Raw genomic sequence first — 27,922 nt, forward strand, 5'->3', positions numbered from 1 at the left:
AATTGCGAAAGACAAATATCAAAATGAAATATTGTCATTGGCACCGGATGTGCAGATTGTTAAGGTTCTACGCCGAGTCAAGTACCAACGAAGTCAAGTCAAGCTATTCCGTTCATTGCCATGGCTAATAAGCAGCTTATGCATTTTTCACGTACGTATAAAAATGCACACGTTTATGACTATAGACGAGTGCCTATATGAGTTTTTTAACTTCTCAAGAGCCCGTGACACTTGTTTAGCTCAGTTCGTTCATGAGTCAATAAACTCGTACGCAAGCGCGCATTCCCAAACGAATTGAATTCTTCGATTTGTGATTTCTTTTATTTGCTAAGCCATATACTATATGCCATATGCCATATACCATAGAATATGTAATCGCTTGTTGTCTTTATTTATTTGTTTTTCTATTTTTTCTTATTTATTAAGGAAATTTTTTTTATTTCGTATCATTACAGAAATGGCTTCCAGCAATAGAAAATGCAGCAATCATCAGCAGCACCGCTCTTTCATTGCCACTGTCTCACCAACATTTTGTTTCACCATGCTGAGCCGTCTGACTGCATATCGAATATTGACAATCAGCCTGTTAATTAGTATGCTCTGCCCATCGCACGTTTATTGCGTGGATCCAAAATTTGATCCATCGACGCGTATGCGACTTGTTTTAGTGCCGGCCGATGCGCAGGTCGGTTCGGTCATTTATCGTTTGCGTGCCACCGATGAAGAGTTTGACTATCCGCTAACATTTGAATTTGTGGGCGATGCTTCATCATCTACCGTTAAAATAGAATCACTTCCATGCACAAAGTACAATTCCGTTTGCCAAGCAAATGTTATATTACAACGACGTCTCGAGCCCGGACGCTATTATGACTTCCAAGTTTCGGTTAAGGACACTAAAGGTGGCATGGCCACGCAAATGTGTTCGATAACAGCGACCAATTTTACAACACCACATGACCTCATATTTCCGCATAAACCAGGCATCATTATGATACCAGAGGTGAGTACTTATATACCATAAATTAAAAGAATTATAAATAAGTGAGTAAGGTATCTTACAATAACGCATATAAGTGCCTGTCATAAAGACGGTCATATTTGCATATTACTATGTATCTATAGAGTTGCATTCTTTTCTTCGTTTCTTAAATTGTATATTTTATTATGCATTTATTTCTTTATGACATTCATGAAGTTTAATTTTGTCCATATATGAACGGAATTGTAATCAATTTAGTTAAGGCAGGCAACCACTCCTTTGAATAGTTTAAATACTTAGGCATAAGCGGTGTGCTGATAAAATAATAAATTTTATTACATTATTTATTGAATTAATTATGAGAAGCAACTATGGGAATCATGGGAAATGTTTAACTAAAAAGCGATTTAATAGTATTTTATGGATATTAAAGTTGAAAATGTACAAGAAAGAAAAACTTTAACATGAACCGGATTTTGACTGTCGGTTTCTTTACATTAATAGAGAAAATTAACTATAATAACTATGTTAAATCATAAATAAGTCCCTTAAAAAATATTTTATTGCCCATAAATTATACAAATATGTAATAATTTAAACAAATAAAGTTCCATCAACTGTCAACGAAAGCACTAAAGTAGAGAAAGTATTACTAAACAATATAGCAATGCAAGGTTTTTCAAAATTACTTCCACTAATTTTATATATACTATTTATATAACCCCAGAAACAAATTTTATTCAGATCCGCCATTAATGTACTTTATAGAACCAACTAAAATATAACATATATTATGTATTATAGATGACCATAATTGATGATAACCTTCATCTCCGAACAAACCCCGCTACTTAGCTTCTACAAAATGGATACATTGTAATACCACAGTTTTAGGGTAAAATAGTGATAACTCTAATTTATGAACAGCGGAAATACAATATCGTTTAAATAACTGAGACCTTTATTTATGGGCGTTAAGTATTAAGGAAAATTCTGTTTTATAATAGAGAAATTACTGTCGTTTTATTGGGCTATACCTTTAAGCATTCCAAACGGGCAATTAAAATCCGAAAAATACATTTGAAAAAGGTACTACTACTATACTCTAGTCAACAACCGTTGCAATAATCGTAGAAAAGAGCTACAACCGATTGACATACTTACCCATTAGATAGTATCCTCTCAATACCGCAATTATATTATTATTATTATTGTTAGGGGATATGACACTGCGACCGTCGGTGATGACAGTCCCAGGAGTCTATTCCGTATGTGCATTAGCGTAGGGCATTCTAAAAGCACATGTGTAGTCGACTCCTCATTCCCTTCACAGAATCTAAGGTTTGCTTCCGTCACTATACCTAGCCTTGTGCAACTGTATTATGAAGTGAAACGAAAAGTGGGAAAGATATGTGCGCTCGTGACACCTTTGGCTAGATATTTTCAAGAATTCGGTTTAAATAGCTATTTGAACTTAAGCTGAAGATTTCACATTCAATTTGAAAGATAATTTCTTGACAGATCATAAGCCATACAGTTTAAGGGAATAAATGACCAGATTCAGCGTTAATTTACCTACTAATAAACTTCTCAGAATTTTATTTAGTACCTAAAATTTGCTTAACAAAATAGTATTCCCTAGTTTTCTCTAGTATACCTTACAGTTCCAGTAAACAGAAAGTTAAAATACTTTAGGCTCACATATTTTTACTACTATGTAGAGAATGCATTCAGCAAATACTATACATAAGTAGATAATATACCGTACTACAGCTTTTTCAACTTTTTATTGAAAGTTCTTAGCTCAACAATACTTATTGATATTTTGCACGGATAGTTTTTTAGCATCTTTTAGTTACTGTTCTAGTGAAAGCCATCTATTTATTTGTTTTTTTATTACTATGAGAACTAAACATGGTTTCTTTTTTTCCACAAATGTTACTCATTTCTTAGCACTTGCGCATATGAGTTCAAAAATTGTCTTATAAAACCCTATTAAAAATTATACATACTTACATGATTACACATTATGAACCTGAATCGTTCTTAGTGGCATCAAGTAGCCTCTACCAGCCAGTCCAATCAATGGATTGCTGTCGCAAGTTGATAACACCGAGTGCTTTCATGTCGTAAGTCTGATCTGATCCTTTCACTGAAGATGCGGAGAAAGTCTATTATTTATTTTTATATCGAACAAAAATTTTAACAAAATGTCGTGTAAGAGAATATTTTATTATATATAGTAAATAAACAAATATATTTTAAAAAGAAACTGATTTCGGTAATTACTTAAACTTCTTAAAACACAATCCATAATCCGTCAAACGATCCCCACAATTACATGAGTGCAACGCTCCCAGCAAAATCTGTTAAACTCAACCTTTTAATTAAAAATACATTAAATAATTCTGAAAATACATTTTGAGGCAACAATTTTTCATAAATTAATATCATGTTTCAGTTAATGAAAAAAGCTGATTTTGATGGAAAAAATCTGCTATTTTGACATATCATATATCCAACAATTTAACCATTTCTTTGGGTTATTCTGCTGCCGTTGATTAATTACTCCTCAGACGAGATAATAGTAGGTTCGATGACGGTAGCAGCTTATAAATGAGGCATAAATTTGAAATAATTAAGGAGTTACAAACATTTTTTTGCTCGTTTATTAATAATTTTTAATGCTAATTTAAAACACACATTAACTGAAATAAATCGCTTTTTTATGAGTTAAAGTTTGTATGAAACACAACATCTTTTCAAAAGTAATGACATAAACCTTTTCTATGAAACTCTAATACTCTATCTTTTGCATTTTTTGAGTGAACAATTAAAAATTTAAAAAAAAATGCTAATTTTCTTTTTATAATGTATCAATTTGTTTTCTTATAAATACGAAAAAAATCAATATCAATCAAAATCAATTAACAAAATTAACAAGTGTGACGGCATCAAATCAAAATCAAACACAATTAATAATTGATTAATGATTTAATTATTTAAATTAAATTTAAAAAAAATATTTTGATTATAAAAACAAATAAACAAAAGAATTTGTTCAACACATTTTTTATGGAATTTATTAAAAATTGATATTTTTATGACTAATACTGGATACCTAAATTTAGCAAAAGTGTTAAAACTATTCAAAATCAAGTTAAGACTATTATATAGTTAAGACACCACAATTTACCATTATTTACAAATCATTAAAATAAAAAATACTCAACATCAAAGTTCCAACGCCCAGCTAACAGCACCAGAATAGTGAAAAAATAAAATAAAGAAAATGGAAGTACAAAAATATTCCAGCTAGCTGGACCAAAAACACAAAATAAAAATAAGCAACCAATGCATAAGTATATTCAATTTTAAAAATACTTCGAAAACAAGTGTATTTTTAAAACAATATAAACTACATTAATAGTTCTATTAAACGATCACTATCATAAATGGACATCTATCTTTACTATGTAATAGTCCCCATTTCTCATTGTTTATACTAAGAAAATACTTTTTAACGAAACCTTTTTTTAACCGAAGAAAATTACTGAACCCATTGATATACTGTATGCTTAAAAAGACTTTTACTAACTACTCTTGTGATTTGTCTCATAATACATATAACAATTTTATATATTTTGTCTTAAGAGTAACTACAATCAATAAAAGTAACCTTTTTGTAAACCTTCTCTTCTTTTCACTCGTTACCTTGTTTGTTAGTCCTGGATTTATATATATATACCATAACTATTACTTAATCCAACATTTCAGTGCTTAATACAATGAAATTTTAAACCACAATAAGTCTATAAACATGTACCCTACTATATTATAATAATATATGTAGATATATACAAACACTATTAACTCTCGATTTGCTATTTTATAAAACAACTTTTATGAGACTTATATATATATAATATATAATAATAATTGTACGATAAGTCTTATTCCATAAAAAGAATTTTCTAAGCTTTATACTTCTATAACAGTCATGTTTATTTATTATACTCATCAACATATATAAATTATATATATATATATGTATTATAACTTTATTAAATATATATTTTTATTGCAATTTTTTAGGATGCCAAACGTGGTACAGAACTTGACTACGTAATTGCACGCAAAAATCCACTTTTCCAAAAACCAGTCTACCTCGAACTATGGGTAAGTCAATTAAAATGTGAAGTACTTGATTAATTATTTTTATAATTTTTAATTAATGATTTCATTAAATTACTAAAAATAGTAATTAAATTTTTAATATGAAATTTATTTAGAGAAATTAATTAAAATATTATTCTACATAGGGTTCTCCCCTCTTTGCCATACGACAAAAAATCGTCTCTCCGGAAACAACGGAAGGAACTGTTTTTCTACTGGGACAACTAGACTTCGAAAAACAAGCCATGTATCATTTAACTATATTAGCTAATGTAAGTAATTCTTTATCACAATATATATATAGTGATAGTCTATAATTAATTATTAATTGATATGTGTCAATAAATAAAAAAGAAGAGCAAGAAATTTATATATATTTATAGATCATTTAAAATATGTTTGATATACATATATACATACAAAGTTTATTTATTGTCGATATCAAAGAAATTGGTAGATAAGTAACTAACTATTTTTAACGTTTCAATAGTGTTAAAAATAGTTAATAGTTTTTTTCGAAATTCTTATATACTTTTAGTAGATTTATATATAATTTTCAACATGTACTATATTTCTATTGAAAGAATATGTTTACAAGTTTTAACAAATAACTATAGTTTTCAATGAAATTTAACCATTTAACTGATTTCATTCATAGATTATTTTTATAGTAACTATCAAATACAATATTAATTGATACAGTTAGGATATTATAAACAACTGCAAACATCTTTTGTATTAAATAGGATCCATCAACAACTTAAGTAATTTTTAAAGATAATGAATTAATCATTAATTTGCTTATGATTTAGCCATGCATCAGTATTAGCAAAATCAAATGACTTCCATAAGAAATGGTTTAACTAATCAATCTGAAATTTAATATTGGTATGAGAAATCAATGACTAATGTTAATTATGAGCCTTGCTCAAATTGATTAAAGCATAAATAAAATTATAAATAAATTATTTGCTTATTACAGCACAATATATCTTCTTACAAGATATTTTTCACTTATGCAATTTAATGATATCGTAATCAAGCATTTCCACTGACCATAAAATAGCTCGCTGATCATGGACATCATGAGTCTGTAGTCCGACTCACTGCTATCCGCTTTGGCTTCGTTGTAATTAAACTCATATTTAATTGAAAAATTAACACACACTCCCACAGTTAAGATTGTTGATCTCCATAAATACGATCAAATCGATATGATCAGCGAAAAAAATCCGCATTTACTTGTTGAAAAGAATAAAGAAACGAGTTACAACTGGTCCAACGATGCTACCAGGCGCGCAGATACTCGGAAAAGCGGCAGCTTGTAACGAGTGCAACGTAATGCGTTCACAACTGCCTCGAATGGAAAATCTCTTAGCAGCGATAAGCTTTCTTCGTATGAAATACAAACATACGAGAATGCAGGCAGTCATTGCTTTGCTGCGACCGGAGCGTACATGTCGAACCGCTTCTGAATGCATGTGAGTAAGCAAGTATCTCATATACGCCGCTGCTCGAATTAAGTATTCCTCAATGCTTGTTGGGGCACACTCAGGTTTATTTTTATGAATTCAGCGCAGTTCAATTGCAGTGCAAGTAGCGTATATTTAATGCAATAAAATATATTTAAATTTAAACAAAAATAAAAATAAAAATAAAAATAAAGATAAAAAAATGTTAAAGAAAAAAATGCATACGTGAATTGTGCCAGAATGTAAGTATTGACAAGAGAAAGTTCAAAGGCAGTCTTCTACACAATTACTTTTACTGCTTAAATAAAACAATCGCATTTCTTTGTTTTTGTTTATTGTTTTCTAATTTAATTTATTTATTTATTTATTTGCTTTTGTAATTTCATTTTTATGGTAATTTTCAAGAAGCAATTCAGTTTTCTTATATCTTCGAACTTGTGCTTAAGTTACACATACTCGAGATACTCTTGCATCGCAAATAAATCTACTGCTAGGCAAGATGCTTTTATGTACCAAAGTGAGCTCACATACTCACATATCAAGTAACTTTTCAATTAAAATTAAAACGATATTTATGCATGAAACTAAATTGAAATGATTTCTATCTCAAATACATATCATTAATAAGTTCAAGTGATGGCAACAATATTAAAATAATAATAATATAAACATAAGAACCATTAAGATACAGGCCACAGCTTCCTAATTACTTAACGGTGGTTCCATGTTCCTGCTGCCTGATCACGTTAATTAAGATTTGCACTGGTCATTAACATTTTCTAGTTAACAGTTAACTTTAGCAATGCAAGCAACAACGTCATCAGTTAAGAATAAAATAATAATAATAAAAAACCATTTAAGTGCATCGAATGTAATCTAAGTCTTGAACGAATCAAAATAATTGATAATTCCTTCTTATTGAATGGTAAACAGACTCTTTGCATATTTACTCGTACCAGTGCTACGAGTAGTAGAGGAACCTTCACTCTTCACTTTTTTGTTATTCTAAATAGAATCGTTGTCTGTATGTATGTATGTGTGTGTGTGTGTTTGTAGTTTATTGCCAGTCTATTAAATTTTATTGTTTTGTTTATTATTTTTAGGATGCTTATGCAGAACCTGGTCAAGATAGTCGCAATATAGCCGGTATGGAGATTGTGGTTATTGTGCAAGATGTCCAAGACCAACCACCAGTGTTCACATTAGCTCCACCTGTCACTAAATTGCCACCTGGCATACTTCCGGGTGATAAGGTAAGTTAACATGTTGTGCAAACCTTCTCCTAACAACTTCAGATACTTTTTACAATCACAAATAATACAGAGCATCGTTATGTGTTTCAGCTACTGTGCGGTCTTTTATTAGTTAAAGCCTGTTCTCTTATGCAAAATCATAACAATAAACAGTAAATACTTTTAGTTCCAATGAATTTATGACAGCATAGAATCTAGTAAACATGTATAGAATATTCGAAACATATGATATGTATTACGAAATAACTCATGAGAGCTATAATATATAAAACATTTTATTATCATTTTACTAAATTATTTTACGACACTTTTAAAAAAGTTAAATACCCTGCAGAGAAAAAGATACAAACAACTTCAACAGCATTCAGAAAAATTTAATTGAAGAGATTGTTACACGTTTGAGATACTTACTTCTTAGTAAATATCTCAGTTGCAAGTTCTTACCTTGAAGAGCATTTAGTGCTTCATTAAAATTTCGAAGTAGTTTAAAATACTTCCAGATTTATATGAGCTTTAAAATGAATTAATAGACCTAGGAGTATACATGCGGTTACCGTAATAATATCATTTAACCTAATTATGTTATAATTAAGCTCTAAAAAACGTAAAAACGGCAAAAAATATCAAGTATGACTTCAATGAGTTCCGTGACATGTTACGCTTAAAAGCAAATAAAAACCATCTTTACTTGTAAACACAGACCCCCTTCATCTGCTGAGAGAAAAATATGAACGAATAAAATTGTACTGGGAATAGCTATCAGTTTAACCACATTCCAGATCGCTTTTAGAGACTTATTTAATTATTTAAACTTAGTATAAGCAATATCACGTCCATATAGAAACTATAGAATAGTACTAAAACAAAGCTGATAACGTTAGTATTACCGATAAAGGAAATCTGTAATAAATTTAAAACTGTATAGAAAAAAATAAGCTCGGTTGATATTGCCTTTATAAAAACAAATATAATATTCATATCTCCAGATAAATAACTGGCCGTGGCTTTGAAAAAGACATTCATACTATTAAGAGCTAAGTGAGTTTTACCCAGTTCATAGATTAGTGGGATGCTACAAATTAGTCAACCAAAATTGATTAATGCTTTGCTGAGGACCCGAATATGCTTATATAGTTAGTAATGAAGCAAATGATTACACAGGCACTAGTTCAAGTGATTAAAAACCCCGTCCTTCCAAACGTCAGCAACATAAATCTTATAAAAAAACTATATAAGAAGTATTTTTATACCTCCTTAAATAGTTAACATTTACAGTCAAATCATAACATATTAATTAATGCTCTCTTAGTAAGTACTTACATAGGTAAGGAAATAAATAATAGGAAGTATATTTGAATAGTGAGAAACTGTCCCAAAATGAACGTAACGTATATAAATGAGAAAAGTGTACCGAATGTGCTTGGACACACTAGAATAATTCCGCAGACTAAAACCGGTTTTTATAAAAAATTTTATAATTTAGTAATTTTTTTAGGGTTAAAATGTTCATTCACTTTTATTGTAATTGAAAGAGTGATTGATATAGTCAAAATACTTTCATCGTTATTTTTATGGTTTATAATAAAAAATTCAATCGATTCTGTTCAGTATCATTGCCATTCTCAGGTATCGTCTTGAAATTACTTTAAAGAAATAAAGACTAAAGATTTTCTTTTTATTTTTAATACTTTGATATGAATCAGTAGCGTATTACATAGGAGTGGAGAGTTAGGGGATTGATCTGTCCCTTGACAATTGAATTTACAGATTATATACTGCAAAAGCAATGCTAAAAAATAACATCATGAATGATAGTCATAATAAAATAAAACATTTTCTATTAAACACCTACCTTGGCATAATCCTGACTACGTTATAAATATGAATAATCAAAATCCACAGCTCTAATAGCAATTTAAAACACATAAATTGCTATTTTGTATATATACATATATATATGTATTATGCTATTATATTGAGGTCCTATGCTCCACTGGGAGTTAACGGAACAAAGAAAAAGAAGAAATGCTTTTATATATAATATTAGGTATTCTCCTGATGAAGACAAAAGGCAAAAGCAAAATATACTAAAAATTAACGCTCGAAACAAGAGTTAATATTCCCAAAAAAAAACCGACTTTAGAATACAAATTGTCACTAAACATCCAATATGTTATGACATAAAAGAAAAATATCTAATCAATTAAACTAAACATATTGACAATCCATAGACCATAGATTTAAAGCTTATGTTACATGTAAAACATATGTTTAAAATTTCTCAATATAGATATAGCATAATCCCCGCATTATTAGCTTAATGAGCACCTCCACTATTTCCTTTTCTGCTATCAGATTTTCTATAATTAAATTAAAACTTAATTAATGCGAACCAAAGTCCTAAGCCAACAAGAAATTTTAAATCTGACGACAAAATCAGCTTAGAGAATCTATTAGCGGCATTAACGGCAACTGAAGGCGACTAAAGGCTATCAATTCTCCGCAGCAGCTACAATTGCGGTTTCGCGAGCAACGACAGCAGCAACAAACCAGCAATTGCAGATTACAGACTGTTGCCAGCAACAGATTTTCTTGCAACAGCAACGTCGAAAATCGTGATTTGTTGCCAAAGTTCAATGAACGTGTAAATTTCTGCTTCCGGGTTTTATGCTCAACGGTTTTTTTATTGTAAATAAAAATTTTCTAATAAAATTCTAAAAATTCTACTTAAAATATATATAAAATGTATACGTTTATATTTTTTAAATATTTATTTTTATTTTTTTTTTTTTATTAATAAAATTTAATTTTATGATTTTACAGATCCTTCAAGTACACGCTGAAGATGGCGATAAAGGCAGTCCTCGTGAAGTCAGATACGGACTTGTTTCCGAAGGGAATCCGTTCACATCATTTTTTGACATCAACGATACGAGCGGTAAGTGAAGGAAAAGGAAATTATCTTTAAAGAATTTTTTTTTAATTTTCGTAAATATTTGTTTTTAATGCTTTTTTCAGTTTTTAATTATTTTTTATTCAATAGGATTTCTTTTTTTTTTTTTTGTTTTTTTGAGACACATCTCAAATTCTGATTCTGTACGCTCCATTAATTTTTACTTGTCAACAAAGTGCCTGCCACTGTCGTGATAAGACAAAAAACTGGAGCTTCTTCGCATTCCTCGAGAGCTCATTTGCAAGCGATTTGATTGGCATTAAAATTGAGGCAATTATTCAACAACATTTACGATTCATGCCAAGTTGAGAAGAAAAAAAAGCTGAGATATTGTATGAAAAAAGTCTGAAGAGGAAATGGTTTGAAATTTCATACCACATAATTTACCTCGAAAATATGTTTCTCACGTTCACATTCAGCAGCTGTTGTTGTTGTTCTTCCCCTGATTTTATCAAGTGTTTTAGTTTCATACACTAAATTAGTTCTGAAATAAAAAAGTTTATAAAAAAGTAAAAATTCCAAACAACCTTGACTATAAATGAAGCAGAATTTTAATGACGGGGAACTGATTTATATGCAGAGACAGTATAGATCGATTGAGTATTACTACTAAAGCAACTCCGTTATATCAATACAGATCAATAACCCCTAAAAATAATTGAAATTTTTAATAAGATTACATTACTTACATTACTCTTGGTAGAGTTAAACGTGTACTTCTCGAATTATAGAGTCGAATTTGTCTTGGACTTCAGCATAACGCCTGTTTTGGTATTTAACATTTTTTTTAGTAATACACAGCCAAACCGCCAATACTTTTAAATTTTCATATCAGTTCCTAAGCTATCGTATTGACAGCAATTTTGAAGTTTTCACCACATACATTTATTAATAAAAACTTCAATACCAACTAAAATGTAGTACAAAAAGTACTTTAAACTTTTAGGTCCATAGATATATGTATTATATATATATATATATATCTATATATATCTAGAAATTTGTGTTCATATTTCATTTAATCTACAACTTGTACGCAGCATAACGAACACACATTTATCATCTTAAACAGTAAAATAGCACCTTAAACCTTTCAAGAGTCCGATTCTTTATAGATACAGAGCCCGGGATCAACTTCACTGCCACATCTGTTGATTATAATTTTGGTTTTTTTGACATTAATTTGAGTTTTTTTAGGGGCATACCGCATGAAGAAAGCACCGAGATAAAAAAAATGTATCTAGATTACGTTATCTTAAAAAAATAAACTTGCATACCAAAACCCACAGGCGTACAAATAATGATCCGTTGTGATATCATAGATAAAAATGTTACTTATTCAACAGAACAAGAAAACTACCAAAATAAACAACGGACCAATATGACACGTCCCTAAATTCCGCTATAACCCTAATATGTTGATTATATAAAAAAAAAATATATCTTCTCAATATCTGAGAATGCCCGACTTAGGCGTCTAGAAGAAATATGTTTCCAGGAAGGTATTTCTTTGACAGCTGATCAGGCTTGTCAAAGATCAGGGAAAATCAGGGAAAAAATCAATCAGGGAAAAATTAAGTCTTAGGGGTTCTTGCGAGAAATGTTTTGGCAAAACGACGAAAAATCGCTAATAAGGTACTTGGAAATTTATCTGATCAAGTTACCACTACTACCAACCATCCAATATCTTTGACTGTAATCGAAAAATTGGTTATTACCAATTATGTTATCTTAACTATATTTCTCAAAAACTTTTGTTAGTGCTTAAAGAATAAATAAGCAACATAAAAAAAATGCTGTGATGTGTACATATACTCTTCGTTTATAGAAGAAGTTGGGCTTAACCCAACTTTTATTTCTACTTTTGAAGGGTTCAAATAACGCACTCCTATATAGTCTATATAGCTCATTAATGACTGATTTATTGATTCAACCTCACTACAATTTTCTATCTCTGGTGACACATCACTTTTAAAGCAATATATCACAGTTACCTCAAAGCAATTTTTTCCTCTAATAATACATGAATTTCGAAGTTCTACTCGTAATAAATAACAATAACACGACTGTAATTTTCTTCCTGTGATGATACATCAATTTCGACATAATACTTCTACATACATAGTCATCTCACTGCAATTTTTTTTCTCTGGTTACATATCGAATTCAAATTGATACTTCTGATAAATTACAGTAACCACGCAATTTTCTTCTTTCTTTCTTTCTTCTTCTTCAATTTTCTTTCAATGATATAAGAATTTCAAAGTAATATTCCAAATAGATCACTTTTCTTCCACTGACGATACAATAATTTAAAACTAATACTTCATATAGATTACAGTAGGCTCACTCTAAATCGATTTAAAAGAATTTCAAAGTAATATTTCTAATAGATCGCAGTAAGATGACTGTAATTTTCTTGCTCTGACGTTACTTTAATTTAAAACTAATACTTCATAGATATTACAGTAGGTTCGCTGTAAATCGATTTCAAAGCAGTATTCCTAATTGATCCTATGATCAATATCATAATATCATTATAAATTTTTACCTCTATATACTGCATATGAAATTTTATCACTCAGGTTTTCCCATTAAGACACTATATGGGCAAAGATCAGGAAAGCGTTTCACTATCAAACTATTCAATTCAATTAAAAACTAACTAAACAAGACTCTTATCATTGAGAATGATAAATAAGGATGATGACTCCCAATAAAGCAGTCTATTTTTTTTTCTTCTTATGATTTAAATTAAAGATGTTCAAATGAAAATCCAATATAAAATGTAATACCTTATTTTCGTGTTCCGGAAGAATTTTCTAATTTATTAGTTAATAATTTTTACATCTTTCTTGTAATTTGCAGAAAATCTTCTAATCGTGGCTATATTTTTCTCATTAAACTGCGATACAAGTTCGTTAACGATATGTTGCGGGTGTGATAGAGTAAATCATGTATACATTCCACCTCAAAATAGTATCTTCTAGTACCGTATATATGAGTAACTACGAACACGAAAAGATATTTTGCTAAATAAAATTCTTCACTTTCAGTTTGTTTACTAAGTGAGCGTGGATGTGGATGTGAATGTGGATGTGAATGTGGATGGGAATGTGGATGTGTTAATATTAAAGTAACTAGAATTACCTTAACTCGTACACGAAGCCTATTAAACTCATATTAAATTCGAGTAATAAAAATTATATTCGTAGTACTAAAGATTGAAAAAAAAATTACAAAATAAATTACTGAACTGCCCTTAAAAATTGTTTTATTGCAATGGAAATGCAATGGCATGGAAAATGCACGATTTTTTTTATTTTTTCTTAAATCGCATCGACTAAATTACTAGTTCTACACCTTCAAACAACATCTATGCACTTAAGTGTTTGAACATCCGAGAAAATACATATGTTTGAATGTAAGGTTTGATATATGATCTCGCGCTCTCATATACGAGTATCTGTGCTAGAAGCATTCGAATTCCACCGCAGATCAAAAGTTCCACACAAATTACACTTAAAATGAAATTATGGAAAAATAAGAAGAAAAAAAAACAAAAAAAGAAAATTATTGTAAAAAATGTGTATGAAGCATAATTTTCTTTAATTTTACAATTTCTGTAAAAAAATCAAATCAAGCAGTTCGTTTTTTTTTTGTGTTGATTCTATGTTTATGGTTGGTTCCCTCTTTAATGTAAAAGTTATTACGATAATGATCCACACCAGATGGCTCTTTGAGACTTGGTTATGATGAGTGATGCCAACAAGCTGCTAAAATATTGGTAACTTATTTAGTTGGGTTTTGGTGCAGGCGATGCAATTGGATGCGGTCGATTTCATTTGGACTATAAGTTCGACCATTTGTTGAGGGAGTGAAGAAAGACAACGCGCAATTTTCGCAACAATAAAACTATAAGCGTTAAAATTTGAAAAGGTTTACAATAAGAAAAAATAACAAATAAAACAATGAAAATAAGTGGAAATGCTGTTGAGAAGAAGGAAGACTGCAATAGTTAAACTGCAGCTTCAGCTAAACTGCAAACAGACCAAGACAAAGACCAATTCCATTTAATGGAATACGTGCTGCAAAGTGTATAAAAAATTTCGATTGCAATGCTAGAGCCGTGATTGCAGCAGTTAACAAGGGACTCATTCTTGCAGTCATACGCCAAAGTTGTTAAATTCCTCATAAAGCTGCTGCAGCTGATTGTTTTGATTCGACTTGGCTTGCCTTGTCTTGCCTTGCCTTGCCTGGCCTGGCCTGGCCTTGCTTTGGCTTAACTTGGCTTGGATTGGCTTGGTTGGGCTGATATTCTGAGTGCATACATTTCCTTGTTATGTTCTTACTGCAAAGACGCTGTATTTCAGATTAGATTTGCTTGAGTTGTCTTCAATTTGATTTGGTCGAGGATTTTGCTTGACTCTTTAGTTGACTTATGTCTGCATTCAATTTATCCTTTGCGAGTATCATGAAAGTTGAAAGTACTATGAAAGTTAATACCAAAAAAAAAATAAAAATTAAAGAAAAAAGAGAAAAAATTAAAATAATAATAACAAAATAAGAATCATTTGCAACTCACAATTGGCTAAAATCTCATTTTTTTTCTTCTATTTTTAAAGTTTTTTTTTTTTGTTATTATCTTTCTTTATAAATTGTTAGCATAGCCACAAGTTGCACAAATTTGTCTCTTCTGCCTCAACTAACCACTGCTACCATTGATACCACTGAAAAAAAGGTTTCTATATATACTATAAAAACAACAATAATTTAGGAATTTGTGCTGAAATCAGCTGAGCCACTGCAATTGAGCTGCTTGCTGCACACAGTACATGCAGAACCTTAATTAGATGCAGCCTCAACTGCTCGGCAGTGCCAGGCCACTATCTAACCAATTGGAATTGCATGCAACAATGCGATGCATCAAAAATATGCTAAAATGTGCATGTATACAAATTGTTTGCTAGGCTGTCCGTTGTCGATCCTGCCATACGTCGTTTGTGGCTACCAATGCAACACGACTGATTAAGGCTAAAAGAAATATCACAGCACCCAATCGTGACTTTTCTGTAATTTTACAAATAACAAAATTCACTAAGAAAACAACAACAACAACAAATACAACAATAACAACAACAAATACAACAATAACAAATATCACAATAACAAAGAGAAATACTATACTAAACAAATAAAATATTCTTTAACAATGAATGCCAAACAATATTTGTACTTAGTATGTAGGACTTCGTATAGGTACGACTCTGTGCATTTATGCAGGCTTAGGCAGGCCTCAGGTTGCATAAAATTCTTGATATTAAACTAAGACGATTTGTTACTTTCTGCATTCAATATAATCGCACAAAGAATTTGCAAGTTTAAATCGTCAACGAAAATATTTTTCAGCGACTTGTGGCTTCTGCGCTTAAGCAGATTTCACGGAGACTTGGTTTTTTGCCACTTTAAACATCTCAGCATTATTCAAGGAACCCAAACTAGTTACCAACTAAAAGCCATACTCTTATACATACACATACAGACGTAGCATCTTTGCGTTAACAAGTTCACTTGACCTTAGTACGTGTATGTTATTATACTTGGTATATATATTTAAAGTTTTCTAAGACCATTGCTATTGTCTTCTCTGTATCCTCTGAGAACTGCGCTTACCTACTGCACACTCCATTGCGATTGCAGACACATTTCTGACTATTTGTTCAAAAGTCGTTACATATGCACGCCTTGCTCTTTAAGTATTCAACTCGTTAGTTTGGTAAAGGCTTTGTCTTTATGGCTGTCATAAACTTAACCCTAACAAATATTCCTGTCGCAGCTCCTATTGGAAGTGGATATGATTGCCTTTTAACTCTTTTGTTTTTCTTTTCGATAGGTTGGGTTTTACACTTTCCCACGTTTAAATCTTTACCAGACTTCAGTTTCCCATTCAAAATAAGATCAGAAGTATTTGCATTTCTTTTGCATTATTTATTTTGCAGTTTTTAATGCAAATCGTAGTCTGCTCTTCTCCACTTTTTTTTCTACTGATAATGCAAACAAAAGTGTTAATTTCAGTTCGACACGTTCAAAAGTATCTCAAGTGTTTTCCTAGAAGAAACGTAAAAGAGTTTTATTTATTTTAATGTCTGGCATGTGTTGCACTACTTATCTTTTGTATTCACAGCAGGCCTGCCTGTTGGCAGTTATTTTAACGCAGTTAAAATTATGGCAGAAATAGAGGCTCTTTCAAGCTTTCACAGTGACTTAAATCTATAAATTATTCTGTGTGAAAGTCACTATTGTAAAGCAGTACGAATCTAATAAATAATAAATGTGATTTAAAAGTTCTTGAAGAAACCTAACTTATAAATTACATAGAGCGTCAATCTCTCTTCAACTCATTTCTACGCGTGTTATGTGAAGATATGATATGATAGTGAATGTTACACTGCAAAAAATACAATAGTAGATAATACTTAGCAGAATACTAATTAGTAGAAGATACTACTAAGCAAACTACAATAATTAGCGAGAGATACGAGAAAGTAGAAGATACTACTTAGCAGAAAGTAACACTAAACCAAGAATGCTACAAAGCAGAAGATACTACAAAGTAAAAAAATACTACTAAGTGAACGATACTACGTGACAGTCAAATATTATAAAACAGAAGATACTATGAAGTAGATGATACTGCAAATACTACAAAGCAGAAGATACTACTATGCAGAAGGTACTGCTAAACAAAAGATACTGCTAAGCAGAATATACTTCTTAACACAAGATATTAATTTGCAGGATATACTACTGAGATACTGCTAAGCAAAAGATACTGCTAAGTAAAAATTACTGCTAAGTAAAAATTACTGCTAAGTAAAAATTACTGCTAAGCAAAAGATACTGTAAAGTAGAAGATACCCAGCGGGGGATATGAAAGCAGAAGATACTATTTTGTAGAAGTTACTACTAAGCCGAAGTACTACTTACCAAAAAAATTACTAAGTAGAAGATATCACTTAGTAGAAAATACTACTAAATTGAAAATACTACAAAGCAGAAGATACTACTAAGCGAAAGATACTACTAAGTAAACGATACTTCTTGGCAGTCAAATGCCATAAAACAGAAGACACTATGAAGCAGATGATACTGCTTAGGAAAAAATATTCCTTACCAACAAATACTACAAAACAGAATATACTACTATGTAGAAAATACTGCTAAGTGAAAAATACTTCTAAGCAGTAGATACTACTTAAAACAAGATATTACTTTGCCGAATATACCACTGAGATACGGCTATGTAGAAGATATTGCTAAGCTGAAGATATTGCTAAACAGAAAATACTGCTAAGCAAAGATATAATAAATAATATAATAAAGAAATAAGATATTTCTAAGCAGAAGATACTGCTATGCAGAATATATTGCTAAGCTAAAAATATTGCTAAGTTTAAGATATTGCTAAGCAAAAGATACTACTAAGCAGAAACTACTGCTCAGCAGAATCTACTGCTAAGCAGAAGATACTACAAAACAGCAGATACTACTAACCAGAAGATTTCACTTAGTAGAAAAAACTACATAGAAGAAGATAATACTAACTATTAGATAATACTTAGTGGAAAATAATATAATATTATTAACGTTTATACTATAAATAATAAATTCTTTCATTTCTAAAAAAGCCACATTCAACTCAAACCTATGTTTCTACAAATACTCACAGTGAAGCGGTGTTTCTTAAAATGAACGAGATTATAAAAGAGTTTATGCGCTTAGTTTCTGTGGACTTACTATTCCTAAAAAAGATTACAGCCTTAATAAATGGTTTCTGTGTATCTTCTTATTACCCACTAAATAATTTATGTTCCCTGTAAAACTTTATAAAACAGTTCTAGCGAAACATAGTTTTGAGCCACTTAGAGGTACACCACTATAAATATCATTCTATGATTTTACAATGTAGTTTTGGTTTTTTTTTACTGTTGAACTAGTCGCTATTCTCTGGCTGACTGTAGATACTAGTGGCAGCTTATCTCTCAAGAGGACTTGGCTCAGTGCAACGCTTTATTTGGGTGCATCAGAACAATCACAATTAAGTTTTTTCTTAATAGAAGTTTCAATAGCGCTCTTAGCTGAACCATATCTAGCCTTCTTTTCGAGTTCCGGGTTTACTATAAGGCGATATCTTTCAAATTATGACCTATCATCTCATTTATCTTTCATATCCTACAACATTAATTATAATATTAATTTAAAAAATCTTTTTTACAAATTTCTCAATATCGGTATCTCATATCGATCGGTATCAGATGAAGATGACTTTATCTCAATTTTGTCTCACTAATTATTCTTACACCAGAGAATTTGAAACGTACATTTCACTTTAAATGAAATTTACTAAGGAAATTTATTTTTATATTGCTTTTTTATGCGCTAATTAAAATATTACATTCTTTTTCATATTTTACACAATTAACAAGTTCGCTTGCCTATCTTAGTCGTAATTTTAAGCCTTAATACCAAGCCATCTACTAAGAGAGGAGTATGAGAAAAACATTAAGAAAATTCTTGTCAATTTCAATCAAACATGTTTCCTTATTTTAATTTAATTTTTTTTTCTGTTTTTTTGTTTTTTAGGCGAAATCTTTTTAATGCGACCTCTTGAGGATATCGCAGCAATCACGCATGTGGGCGATCCCGTCTTACTCACAGTAATTGCGGAAGAGGTTAAGGTTGGTCGTGACGAACCGCCAGCAATGGCTTCCACAGTCCAATTGGCATTTTTCCTACCAGAGCGCACTAACTCACCGCCTTACTTCGAGAACGATCAGTAAGTATGCAAAACCAAAACTAGAATTCAGTTATGTCTCCTTCCATTGCTCCAAGTATGGATGGGGCACACATTAGTTGAACGCTGCACAACTGACAACGTCAACAACATCAATTTATGCCCACTCACTCACATTTACATTTAACAACTAAAATTTATTCCTTTTCTTTTCTTCTCTTCTCTTTTCTTTTATTTTTGTTTTTCCATTGGTGCTTCCCCCACCTTTTATGCTGCTTAGTTATTTCTCGCGAGTTGATGAAAATGCCCCGCAAGGTACAGCACTGACATTTGTGGAGCCTTATGTGCCGCGTGTTTATGACGACGACACTGGCAAGAACGGCGTATTCTCGTTAACGTTACTTAACAATAACGGTACATTCGAGATATCGCCAAATGTCGCTGAGCGTAGTGCATCGTTTCTAATACGCGTGCGTGACAACGTATTGCTTGACTATGAGGAACGACAATCAGTGCAATTCCAAATATTAGCACAAGAACTTGGTCCGGCAACAAATCTTTCTGCCATTGTCAATGTGACTGTGTTCATTAACGATGTCAATGACAATCCACCCGTATTTGACCAGCCAGTGTACACGGTTGAGTTGCCCGAGAATATGACCGTAGGCACAAAGGTCATACAAGTACACGCTGATGATGCGGATACAGCCGATTTGGGTGGTCGTGTACGCTACACCGCCATACTGGGCTATTTGAATACTTCGTTGAATTTAGATGCAGAGACTGGCTTAATAACAGTTTCAACAAACAATCACGGCTTCGATCGTGAGGTTATGCCCGAATACCATTTGTACGTCGAGGCGCGTGACAACGATGGCACAGGAAATCGTGCGCAAGTGCTGCTAGTAATTAAACTGATTGATGTCAACGATGAGACGCCCACATTCGAAAAGGATCTCTATGAGTTTATTTTGGGCACAGACTTGCAAAGTTTTACAACGAAGGCCTTCATACATGCAGTTGACAAGGATGCAACAGCGCCAAATAATGAAGTACGGTACGAGATAATCAATGGCAATTATGAAAACAAATTCGCCTTGGATAAGATTACAGGTGAGCTGACAGTACGCGAGAAGATACATTTACGTTCGAAAAAACAAATTCATGCACGAAACCGCAGACAAGCTTATGGCACAGCAAATACAATGCCACCACCAGAAAGCGACATGTTCGTCTTGACTGCACGCGCTTATGATTTGGGTGTACCAGTACGTTTCAGCACAACAACCATACGTATCTATCCACCAGAAAGTCGTACACGCACCGTAACATTTGTGGTGCCCGGTAGTAATCCCGATAAGACTAAAACCGAAGAAACTCTATCTGCTATTACAGGCGGTAAAGTTATAATACATGAAATAAGGCCTCTGCGGCCTGATGAACCCGGTGCGAAGAATTTAGCTGTTGGTAATGCCGATATGAAAGATCGCAGTGTGGTGACCGCAACAGTGCTCTATGACAGCGCATCTGTGGTGGATATATCACAGATACAACAACGCCTCTCACAACACAATAGTTCCTTTGCCATAATGACGCGTGACTCAACGGACACAGAGGTAAGTGGCTGGTTGCATTGTCATGCCCAGAGTTGCACTCATTTTAATTTTAATAGAATTTAACACAATTACAGACGCTCTACAAGGCCGAAAATAAATTGCTCTTTTGGCTGTTAATTTTGTTGGCAACACTAGTCGCGTTAACAATTCTTATTTTGTTGCTTTGCTGCATTTGTTCCTGGTGCCCACTCTACGGTGCCACAAGGTGAGTCCACTAAATAAAATAGTCCTAAAAGAATTATTGGCATGAAAATTTGACGGTAAAAAAATTTTTACTATTTAGTTAAATATTCCATTAAAAAATTTGCATTTTTATATTATTTAAAATAATGTAGAAATTTGCTTCAGTATTGTGCCTGTAGAAAACTAAACTACTACATTTCAATACAAATTATACAGTGGCGGACTTTTACATTAGGTTTACTAAGATTTTAGGGCCCTTGAAATGATTATGAAAATGAGTTGATTGCTGTCTACGAAAATCTTCATATATGTTCCTATATATAATAAAAGACATTGTGTAGACCTGACCACCCACCAAAAAATTTAAATGTAAAGTTTTGTATTGTTGAATGGGTCTAATAGAAGTTTTCGGATAATATTTAACTTTGAATCAAAATGTTAGTTAAAGAAATTCGAATTAAAAAGGAAACATGAAAAGGTCTATTCGATTTAATATTTTTTTCTCACTGTTAGTCTATATTTTGTCTTTTTTGATTATAGACATAATGCATAATAGTTCTGTATTGATATCATTAAGTCACTTTATGTGAAGCTGAGAATTCGAATTAGTGTTTTTTAACAACCTAACATAAGTCCCGCAAATATCAGAGATAATAAATAATTACTGAATTCAATACTTCTTTCATTTTATTTTGTATTTTAAAATTTCTTTAAAATGTAGGCTATTAAAACCTTATCATCGTTACAGCTTGTCACTTTTCTGATAAAATGTTAAATAGATAAGTATGCTAGGCTCAAATAACTTGACTTGTTCGTATTTATGAGTTCTAATAGTACATCCCGAAACTTCTCAGTTTTATACTCTCTATCGTCGATATATATCAATTTAATATCGACAAGGACGAAAGATCATTAAAACTACTTAAATTCAAAAAGATGGATTTAGTTTTTTCTTCTTATAGGTGTCTCAAGATGTCTAGCGAGGGCTGTTGTCCTTAAAAAAACTATTAATTATGGGTAGCAGAAGAATATTTGCTGACCTGCCACTGCAACCAACCAATCATAACTCTACGGAATAATACTTTTCAAACACACTCTTTGGATATAGAATACTTTTGGGTCGTTCACTTAACAATACTTAGCATGAGTGGTTGTACTTATACGTGTAATATCTTTCTTTAGAGAAGACATGTCACTTAAGTTAAAGTCAAACATGTATTTCATTCCTTATAACCTATCATTATAAAAATTATAAAAATTATAAAAATTATAAGAGGAAATCTATACTCCCTTTCACAGTGCTTTTGTTCTGTTGAATTTATTATGTTTTAGTAATTCCATTTTCTCACTTATCTTTATACTTTTCACTAAATTGATTCTACATTACAATCCAGTAATAATTCCAATTTCACGTAGTTGATTGTTGACAGCTATAACTTATAGTAATATCTGTACCAACCTGATACTCGGATATTATGCATATACATCCATTAAAATTTTTTAAAATTTTTCTATATAGAAATTATTAGAAATATCTGGTCTCTGTTGTTTTTTTTTGCTATCGAAATATTATAAATGATAATAAGATCACTGAAGTGATATTACGTTTGGTTCACATTATGACATTTTTTATGTACTCGTATAGTTAATCGGTACAGTTTCCCTTTGTCCTCTTTCTTTTTAATGTTTGGTGAATAATTTTATTTATTAATACATACTTTAAAGAAAATATATATTATATCATATTTCAATTATTCATCAAATAAGTGAATACAAATAATCTCCAAATATTGAAGGGAAATATGACTTGACTATAGTATTTATATCTCTAACAGAAAAATTATATATTTCATAACCCTTTTGATAACCTTTGTGTTATATCTTATTTAACAGCACTTAGCTCTTAAACGTAGAGTCGACCACTCTTTGGAAGACATTATGTGTCTTGTTATTCTTATATTGATGTTCCACATTTTTCAGCGAACCAGGCTTGTTTCTCTTTTATCGCGATGAAAATTAAGATATATTTACAATCTTTATATTATATGCGTCATTACATCTCCAAAAGCAGTTATATTGGTATTTTCTATTGATTTCTTATGACTTTAGATGTTAACTCTACTTTTTTCAGGATTTTTTAAGATTAATATACATTTTCAAATATGATAAAAGGTTTGGATATATTTATCAAGTTATGATAAAAGTATCTATACCTAGAAGGTCTCCTAAATGTTCCAATCCGCCACTGTTAAAAAGCGTAATGAAGCGATATATATGCAAAATAAAACAAAAAAAAACAAAAAAACGATCATTCTATCATCTCTAATACTCTCTTTTTCTATTGTAGCAAAAGAATAGTTAATATCAGTAGAACTGAAGACGATGTTCATCTAGTTCATAGGGAAATGGCAAATGGAAAACAAACAAAATCTGTTCAGGTAGATTTTGATTTTCGTAACAAAAATTCTTGCTATACTCGTACTTTTTGTAAAGTAGTTCTCATAGCTTTTTTATTTTGATTTCATATTAGCAAAAATTTAACTTAAAAAACTTCACCATTTTTCGGCAAAGCAATTTTAATTAAAAATTTCGTAGCGAATTTGCACCGCAATTTTAAGTTTTTCATTTTTTATTTCCTTATCAAATTGTTTATTACCGGGTAGTTTACTTATTGGTATACTTTATGCTTTTTATTTAACAAATTTTAAAAATTAAAAAATCAAATTTACTTTTAAAAATTTAACGAAAACTGAACTGATCCATCAGTTGAGGTTTAAAACTAGACTTAACACACTCTTCAGTTGTTGTTGTTGTAGTTAAGTAGGTAATGGCAAAGCTTTTCTCATCATATCACTATCTCTTACCATATACAATATCTTCTTTAGACGAGTACAAAATAAATAATTTAAAATTGTTTCAATTTCGTAGGTCGCAGAGTGGATGGGAAGACGCGAGGCCTGGTCCGCGGAGAAGCCACCAGATCCACGAACGAAACCTACCCGTTGGGAGTTCCGCGATGGACGCGGCGAACAACCTGACGAAAGCGTAGGCGGTCATCCAACAACGATCGGCGATATGGCAGAAGTTGAAGAAAGCCGACGTGTACGATCCGCCGAAGAGCAGCATAGACGAGTTAGAATTAAGTAAGTTCAACGCTTCATTCATAATTCGTAATCACTTTAATACATTTTTTTAATCCTTAGAAATACCCATACAGCCAAAGACGATACTCATCTTAGTTTTCATAACTCTAGAACTAATTTAATTAACGATCGTGATATTTACATCGAAGATGTGTTAGATGAACGAGAACTGGTTGACGATTCCGGAGAACATTTTCATCGCAGCAAAGCAAATCGACAAATGGCACAACAGCAACGCAAACGCTATGAGGACTCACGTCACATTGATGACGATTCAATGCGACGTCACGAAATTGATCGCGGCAGTGACATTGACTACAACACCGCAAGAAGCAGCCTCAAAAATAAACGTGAATTTTTCATAAAAGATGGCAATGTCGAGATATTACAACTCATGACCAGAGACAAAACACGCGAAGGCGCTGCTGCTGATGATGATAATATTTATGTGAATGTGCCAATTAAATCGACAAACTTATCTCATCCACAATTGCTAATGGTTGACAACAGCGGCAAGGAGATATTAATGCGGCGTTTCATCGAAGAACAACCTGATGGAAAGCAGATTATACGCGAACATTATCAGATAATACCAGGCGCCACCTACGTGCAATCCATGCCAAACGAAATACAACAAAATTCCACGCTCAAAGGCGACACATTTCCTTTGGGTAAATCGGGACCAAACAGCATTGTTTATTCACAAGCAGAGCCTGAAATCAAAATAATACACACACAACCTGCACAAGGCGCTATGGGTGTACAGGTGGATGGTTTTCCCAGTCAAATGCAGCCGGCAACTTCAAATCAGTCACTGACTCATGAATTAGAAAATTCACTTAAGCAACAAAATGCGCTTTTGCGGCAGATTTTACTAGAAAAGGAGAAACTAGTTACACGTTACACGCAACAAGAAGTAGCATTAGAAACACAAAGTCTTCCGGGTCAATCAATGGCCATAGCAACTCAAACCGAATGTGAAGCTGGCACACAAACTGAAGCTGATGATGGCTTTCTGCAACGCACTTCGGTTACTGCACAAGGCGTGACGCTAAGGCGCAGAGCGCGTAGTGAAAATGATGACTCAATGTCGGAGGAAGAATACGAATATGTGCGCTACAGCCCACCAAATAGTCCTGAAGGCGTTTACTGGATTAAACGTAAACGTCCGAAAAGACGCTCAAAGTACCGTACTGGAACAAAACCACGCAAACGCATTGTTATGGTTGAAGAGGTAAAACGTAAAATACGCACGCCCATTAAGGAGGAAGACGATGAGTTCTACGAATATCGCAAACGTTCGCCACCCAAAAAGCCACTGCGAAACCACGGTGAAACTAAAACAAGCATTTTAAGGCGTAAGAAAAATGAGGCAATGATGCAAGCAGTCAAAACAAAAAAAAGTACTGAATCGCTTAATCGTGAAATGCTTTCTGACTCCTATGAAGAGGCTGGTAGTCCAGAAGAGGAAAGACGACATAAAATACGTGTAGAACAAGTAGAATACTATGAACAATCAGCTGAAGAAGAGGAAGATGATGAGGCTGGTTACTCTATGGATTCTGATGCTGACGAAATTGTTATTAAAAGCAATGCTTACACACCTAGTCACCACCGACATAATGCGGCCTATAGAATAAAACCGAAAGATCAGCACCGTTTCGAGATACATGTCAGTGACGGCGGTGGAGCTGGTAGTAGCGGTGTTAATAGAACACAACATAGCGTATATAGAAGATCATTATCTGAAGACCATGAACCACGTTCCGATTCTAAGATTAGACTATCACGACGAGACAGCAAAGGCAGCAATAGTTCACCCACACAAAAACGTAAACAAACAACCTCTGAACCACCACAAAGACGTGTCTCAATTTCTAAATACCAAACCAATGGTAACAATGGTACAAAAATTACAACTACTGAAATAAGAGACTCAAAGCGCATGGTTAAGGAGCGCATTTATCAAAGCGAAAATGATTTACTAGATGCCGAAGAAGTGGCTGATAGTAGTACACGAAATGTACCTAAATATATGGAATGGTATTATGAGAAAAAGAAAACCCAAAAACCATCTGCCAGCAGTCGCATATCAACAGATTCTTCTAAAACACATGCGTCTAGTAAGAAGAAAACTACTGTGGGTGAAAAACGTATTTCGAAAACTCGTCTCAATGTCAAACCAGACGACATTGCATTGGACGACGCAAAATACAAACCAGAACCTGCACCACGAAAAACACCGCCCAAAGGGAATCGCTTACTCAAAGAAGACATTGTCATGAATAAACAACATAAACCAAAAATTGAGACTGAAACAAATCATCCATTGCTACAACATTCCGAGCATCGTTTCGAACGCGAAAATGCACCTGAAGTGCCAGTGCCACCGACAAAACTGCCACACTATATGTACCCAGAAACACCACCGCATGCAAATTCCAAACCAACGCAGAGCAGTCAAAAGCTCAAACCGAAACCTTCGCCAATAAAGGAGAACGAAGTTAAAGTCAGCAATGCAAAAATCAATCTCTATATCGAAGATCCAAATGCAACACACCCGTCAACCACAACAGCCAGCAGCCAACATGTGACGCAGAAACAGCTAAATGCTTCCACGCTTGAAGATGATCATGATTCTGGTATTGCCATGAACTCACTGCTCAATAGTATGGGGCGACGCAATCCAATTGCGGAGAAAAAAAGTGTTTTCTCAATAGCTTACGACGATGTGAGTAGAGTGAAGAAGATCAACTCTGGCGGTGAATCACCACAATACTCATAAAACAACCGATATAACCGATGCAGTTTGGGACAACGTAAGACAGCGCCATAGCTTTAGGCAAATCAACTTTATATATTGCAAATTGTGTTTAGTTTTTTCAAAAAGAAAATTCCATGTGATAGCTTTAAAATATTAGTTAGTTAGATAAATGCTTGTTTATCTTATAGCTACTAGTTTACTTTGCAACCAGTTTTAGTGCACATTTTCCCATGTAAATATCTTATATAAATATGTATGTACATAAGTGTAGACAACTACCAAGTTTAGTATTAGGAACAAGATACCATATGTAATACTCCTACTTTTAAATAATAAATAATGTACATAAGTGGTTTACGCATATATGTTGCTATAATATATAATATTATATATTTGTATGCATATATGTATAGTCATAAGCAGTAGACGTTATTGTGTTAAATATTCCTATTATTTTTTATCTAATTACGTTAATTGTCTTTTATTTTTAATTTATAGACTATTATACTATTATTTTCACTGTATGCGCGTAAATTAACCAAAAGCTTCTCCATTTAATTTTACTTTACAAACTTACTTGACTGTT

The 27,922-nt window shown here is 32.2% G+C and overlaps 2 protein-coding genes across 4 annotated transcripts in view; one reads left to right on the forward strand and one right to left on the reverse strand.

Moving 5' to 3' along the window:
- LOC119676703 (cadherin-86C-like) overlaps positions 1–27,922 on the reverse strand; it is a 373,671-nt gene that overhangs the window by 43,457 nt on the left and 302,292 nt on the right. The window lies entirely within an intron of this gene.
- Positions 456–27,694, forward strand: LOC119681353 (cadherin-86C). 3 transcript variants are annotated; one of them, XM_038094518.1, is made up of 11 exons: positions 456–1,003; positions 5,078–5,161; positions 5,305–5,430; positions 7,734–7,883; positions 10,707–10,821; positions 19,480–19,672; positions 19,911–21,246; positions 21,303–21,451; positions 23,777–23,867; positions 24,358–24,572; positions 24,633–27,694. In XM_038094518.1, exons 1-11 carry the CDS (start codon positions 458–460, stop codon positions 27,355–27,357), a joined length of 5,730 nt encoding a protein of 1,909 aa, XP_037950446.1. In that variant the 5' UTR covers positions 456–457; the 3' UTR covers positions 27,358–27,694. The 3 variants fall into 3 exon arrangements, with proteins under 3 accessions (XP_037950446.1, XP_037950447.1, XP_037950448.1); XM_038094519.1 differs by having other exon boundaries at positions 21,321–21,451; XM_038094520.1 differs by lacking the exons at positions 23,777–23,867; positions 24,633–27,694 and having other exon boundaries at positions 21,321–21,451; positions 24,358–24,566.

Source organism: Teleopsis dalmanni, chromosome 2, assembly GCF_002237135.1.
Source record: "Teleopsis dalmanni isolate 2A chromosome 2, ASM223713v2, whole genome shotgun sequence".
Taxonomy (NCBI): domain Eukaryota; kingdom Metazoa; phylum Arthropoda; class Insecta; order Diptera; family Diopsidae; genus Teleopsis; species Teleopsis dalmanni.